Source organism: Solanum lycopersicum, chromosome 9, assembly GCF_036512215.1.
Source record: "Solanum lycopersicum chromosome 9, SLM_r2.1".
In the NCBI taxonomy this organism is placed as follows: domain Eukaryota; kingdom Viridiplantae; phylum Streptophyta; class Magnoliopsida; order Solanales; family Solanaceae; genus Solanum; species Solanum lycopersicum.
Genome location: NC_090808.1, coordinates 54,511,339 through 54,517,137, shown reverse-complemented (window position 1 = coordinate 54,517,137; position 5,799 = coordinate 54,511,339). Strand labels below are relative to the sequence as shown.

Genomic DNA, 5,799 nt, shown 5'->3' with positions numbered 1-5,799 from the left:
ATGGCTCTTAATTTTTTCCTAGATGGAGAAATCCTGTAAAGGAGGACTCCGGATCTGGGTCTCTTAAGATGTGTGGATGCTGTTGAAGCTGTAAGGCTTATTGAACAAATACATGCTGGATTTTGTGGTACACACATGAATGGGCTTACTTTGGCAAGAAAGATTCTTCGAGCCGGTTATTTCTGGATGACTATGGAGAATGATTGTTGCAAATTCGTGCAAAAATGCCACAAATGTCAAGTGCACGGCGATTTGATACGGGTTCCACCTCACGAACTTAATGCTATGAGTTCACCTTGGCCATTTGTAGCTAGGGGAATGGATGTCATCGGCCCTATAGAGTCGTCCGCTTCTAATGGACACAAATTCATTTTGGTTGCCATTGATTATTTCACCATGTGGGTGAAAGCAGCCTCTTATAAGTCGGTAACCAAGAAAGTGGTGGCCGATTTTTTCTGCAACAATATTATATGCAGATTTGGAGTTCCAGAATCAATCATTAATGATAATGGTGCAACTATCAACAGTCATTTGATGAAGGAGATATGTGAACAATTTAAGATTATTCGTCGAAATTCAACTGCTTATCGCCCCCAAATGAACGGAGCTGTAAAGGCTGGCAACAAGAATATCAAAAATATTTTGAGGAAAATGATTGACAAACAGTGAGGTAGGCATGAAATGTTGTCATATGCTCTTCTAGGTTATAGAACGATGGTCAGAACATCCACTGGGGCTACCCCATACTTGCTAGTAAATGGGACAGAGGCAGTCATACCTGTAGAAGTCAAGATACCATCATTGAGGATCATCCAAGAATCTGAATTAAGTAATGCCGAATGGGTTAGTAGACGGATTGATCAACTGGCTTTTAATGAGGAGAATAGAATGATTGACGTTTGCCATGGCCAATTGTACAGACAGAGAATGACTCGCGCTTTTCACAAAAGAGTAAGAGCCAGAAATTTTGAAGTTGGTCAGTTGGTTCTTAAGCGTATTTTTCCTCATCAAGACGACTACAAAGGAAAGTTCGCACCAAACTGGTAAGGTCCCTACATGGTTCGTAAAGTACTATCTGAAGGTGCTTTGGTCCTGTTAGAGATGGATGGCGCTGTATAGCCAAAGCCTATCAACTCAGATGCTATCAAGAGATACCATGCGTGAAGTTTCATTTTGCATTTTCTATCATTTACATGTAATCGCTTTGTTTGCTTGTATTCGTTCCATTTGAATTCTTATACCTCTTGTAATGAACTACGTCTGACCTGAATTCTCAAGAACGAGACACGTAGGCAGCCTACGTCGGCTTTGGTCACCCCATTTATCCCCTTCAATTAATTCTTTGTATATGAAATATGTTCGACCTGAATTCTCAAGAATGAGATATGTAGGCGGCCTTTGTTGGCCTCGGTCGGCTTCTTTGTAAATTTTATTCTTGTTAACCTTCAAGGGGAACTACGTTTGACCTGATTCCTGCCTCAACGGGATACGTAGGCACCATAAGGGTTCGGTCATATCTCCAGTGATTTCTATCCCCTTTACAATAGAACAGGGACAGAATTTTTGAGAGGGACTCAAAAATTCTCTAGAAGAAGCCTTTTCTTCAGCAAGTCAAAATAAAGACATTTCGAGATCTGCAACTGGGACAGAATTTTTGAGAAGATCTCAAAAATTCCGCGATCTGTTCGTTACAATGGAAAGATGAGCAAGATAGTAAACTGGGACAGAAATTTTGAGGATGGCCTCAAAATTTTGTTATGGGGCTTCCCTACATGTCCGGAATGCCTCTGAAACTCATCAACGAGTGTCAGATTCAAAGGAGCTCGTTAAACCTGATATGACATGATTTGGCAGCGACTTTTTCAACATACAATTTCTTAAAGATTTCTCATTTCTTTTAAAAATTTTCCCTCTTATGTTTCATTTGTTTTGGCGTAAGATATCTCTTCTTATCTATCAAGAGTCTGGAAATTGGGAAATCAACTAGAGATATCGAGACTAGGAGCAAACACCTGAAGAAATCAGCACGGATCAGTATGTTTTAAAACTGAAGATTTTTCTGTGGATGCAGGTTTATAGCTTTGCTTTGAAATCGGCCAAATTATCCCGACGAATAAATGTGGAGAGCTCCCAAAGAGGAGAAAACTATATCCAAAACCGGTAATTTTACTGGGAACAAGAGGTAGTTCATATCGTTGTGTCATGATGCTTGGGAATGTGGTTTGTTTATTTCAAGCCATTCCCAACAATATGAAATTTACGAAAGGTGTCTAGCCAGATTCAAAGGTGAATCAAACAGGAATCTCAACGAAGATCTCACGATTTCCGTAAAGGACGCTATTTTCATTGCATTATCAAAGAAAGATAATAATTTTCGATCAAGACAATGCATTACCTCAGAAGAGATAGTTATGTTATTATTATTTTATTATTATCGATAAAGTCGATATATTATTTGGAGATCGTCTTGCCGTTATTATACACGGAGGCAATAGAAATATTCATACATCGCGAAAGTTATACGTTGCGGAAAATCATGCATAGCAAGAAAATCATGCATTGTGGAAATCATGCATAGCGAGAAAATCATGCATTGAGAAAATCATGCATAGCGAAAATCATGCATCGCGTAAATCATGCATTGCGGAAAGTCATGCATCTCGAAGAATCATGCATCGCGAGTTTGGAATTTATGCATTACGAGAAGGCTTCTGGCCTCGTCAAATTTATATGTCGCGGGAAGACTTTATACCTCGCTTGAATTTATCCATTACGAGAAGGATTCAGGCCTCAACAACTTTATGCATCACGAGAGGTCTTCAAGCCTCGTAAAATCTAAACATCGCGAGAAGACTTCATATGTCGCTGGAATTTATGCATCACGAGAAGAATCCACGCCTCATTGAAAATCATGCATCGCGGAAAAGTCATCCATTGCGGAAAATCATGCATTGCGAGTGAACCATTATGTGAGACGAGAAGATCTCATGCCTTGTCAAAATTTATACATCGCGAGGAGATTTCATACCTCGCTGAAATTTAGACATCGCGAGAAGAGTTCATGCCTCGCCGAAATTTATGCATCACGAGAAGAATCCATGCCTCGTTGAAATTTGCACATCGCGAGAAGATATCATGCCTCGCTGAAAATTATGCATCGCGAGAGGATTTATACCTCGCAGGAATTTACGTATCGCGGGAGGATATGCATGCCCCGCAAGAGGACATACACGGATAAAAAAAGGGAAATGTGTATCCCAAAAGCAATACTTATCCATTGGCCTCGATTGCATTCTTTTATTTTTTATAAAAGTAAACATCAAGAAGAGCATTGAAGATAACGACAAAAGAGACATCAGTATCGCATCAGCATTTATTTATCTATTTCGACATCAAGTATAGATTACACTGAAGATTATACTTCAAAGCACAAGGCATAAGCTTCATTTCCTGGACGTCAGACCGATCGAGTCGACGTCGAATATTGAGGACAACAATGAAGTATCGACATGGTAAAAAGACACTGTCTCTCGTCCTTATTGCATTTTTTAAGCTGACGAGTTTTATCTCAGTCTTTGTCGAGAGCATCCAAAAGGTTGAACTCTCCAAAAACCATAGGTACGGACGACACCAAAAAGGACGCAACACAACGTGGAACTTTTTCTTAGCAGCGAACTAAGACACAGTCCAAAGAGGAATGTCAAACTCTTAGGACGCGAGCAGAGGAGCGACTTCCACCACAATTGAACCACCCCTGTCGAAGCATGCAGATTTTTCTTTAGTTCTGTCAGTGTCTGTCTCGCATCCGAAAGTTTCAATGTACCGGAGGCAGGTTTCCAATCTGAGTGAAAATGCGACAAGAGCTTTGGAAATTATGTTTGTAGGTTCTTAATTATAGGTGTGAAGAGCGCCACATTGATGGCTAAGAGGTTACAAGCCTCCTTTTCATACTCGTTAATTTGTCACTTGTCCAAAACCAAAGGTTATCTAGCATAACAATTTTCCTTTTCCACCGATCGAGTCAAACAACACAGCCTGATTCCGAAGGCTTAAGGATATGTAGGTGGATTCAATGTTGAAAACTCGGATGTATTCCAACATTCGCACTCAAATTCTGTTCTCGAACATTTCGATACCTTCATAATTTGGTATCAAGGTGGCTTTTGATTCTTTCAAAATCATGCGGTGAATCAAGCTTATCAAACTACAAGTAGCTTGAGTTATCATATAGCCTGACATAAGTAGGAAACCTGTTTCAAAGGGTTCGGCCATAATTCCTAAACACTTTGTGGAATCCTTCCTTTAGAAAATGAATGGGGTTGGTCAAAATTGGCCTAGTCAATTTCATTTTCCTCGAATCGCTTGCATCAACCCGAGTAAAATGAGGGACAGTTGTTGACATCCAATTTTGACACGCGTCGGTATAAATTAATTATCAAGATTCCTAAATTTTCCAAATAATTTAAATTAATTAGTTTTATAAATTTTACGAATATAATAATGTAATGCATGAACCTTGTGTTACTTCGGTTACTTCCGTTGTAAGTCTTAGATAATATATATTTTACATCGTTATATATTATAAGTATATTTCATGACTATTCAAAAAAAATTGGAAAATTTGGTTGAAAATTGGAGAAAGAACTTTATTACTAAGGATTGGAAAAATTTTGGGAAATTTTTGTTGTTATGTCTGTTTCCGGGAGAACCAAAGGGAAATTATTGGGAGAATTTTTTTTTTTTTGAAGAAAGGCTCTTGGAAGAATCAAATCAAGCACTCTTAGTCTAAAAAATATATTTCGACCTCAAGAGTTTGTTTTCGGTCGTAGCATAGCATTCCAGCTTAGTTTCCTAGTTTGTTAGGTGGTTCTTATTTCGGTTGGGCTTTCTAGGATTGCTGTTTGGTATCGACACTCGAGGGTGAGGATCATCGTTCCCTTTGCTCACTCGACTCATTCCGCCGCTCCAGAGGAAGGTAATACTTTTATCCCCATCATGTCTTTGTTTTCCTATTATATGACTGTTTGTAGTCGAGCTTTGAGGCTTCGATTTGTGACTATTTTGAAGCTTTCAACTTGAGTTCGTCTGCAGCCCTTGGTTTCTTTCGTTTTTTTTTGTCTTCATAGCTTGTTTTGGTTGATTTTGTCAAAAATTGGTTTAAAAATATGATTTCCAATTAGCATGACTCAATGGTTGTATCATGTATTAACGAACACGAATTCGAGTTCTCGAACAAAAAGGATGTCAGGTTGGTCTCTTCTTTTGAGCTTTATCCCTAGATGTGTCTCTATTTTGATTCTTTGTCTTCGTTCGAGTATTATTTGTTAGGATGTCTGGAATGAAATATTTAGTCATTTATTCGATTCCTATGCTTTCATATCCTCCGCATTTTGAACCTAATGGTTAGTATTTGAGAGTTTTCCTTGTGTGTATTGAAAATTTTAATTTGATTAATGTTTATTTCATCCGATGAGTCGTGATCTGTTTCTTTGAATTTCTTTATGTGTTCAGACCACATCTTTCTTTTACTAGTCCCACTTTGTTAAAAATCTGCACTCATTCCCCTTTTCGAGTTACTCACTTAGGCCGAGACGAATCAATATAGACTGTGTAATATGCCATTTAGCCAGTATCGCAGTCAGTTCTCTCCCTCATGGTGGTTTTGTACCTGTAAGTTTAGGAAGGGTATCGTTTTGTTAGTCAAATATTTTGCTCAGACGCTTAATTCCATGCAAATGGTATGTGATGTTTATTTGCTCACTGCTTTGGCTAATATGCTAGTGCGTTCGAAGTTCACTC

At 38.6% G+C, this 5,799-nt stretch overlaps 1 protein-coding gene across 1 annotated transcript; it reads left to right on the top strand.

The window, feature by feature from the left end:
* The first annotated feature begins 714 nt into the window (after positions 1 to 714).
* LOC138338587 (uncharacterized) lies at positions 715 to 2,090 on the top strand. Its single transcript, XM_069289565.1, has 2 exons — positions 715 to 1,043; positions 2,072 to 2,090. Exons 1-2 carry the CDS (start codon positions 715 to 717, stop codon positions 2,088 to 2,090), a joined length of 348 nt encoding a protein of 115 aa, XP_069145666.1.
* The last annotated feature ends 3,709 nt before the right edge of the window (positions 2,091 to 5,799 follow it).

Bases quoted from the DNA above. Each gene is read 5' to 3' on its own strand.
- LOC138338587 (XM_069289565.1), top strand. From the start codon at position 715: ATGGTCAGAACATCCACTGGGGCTACCCCATACTTGCTAGTAAATGGG.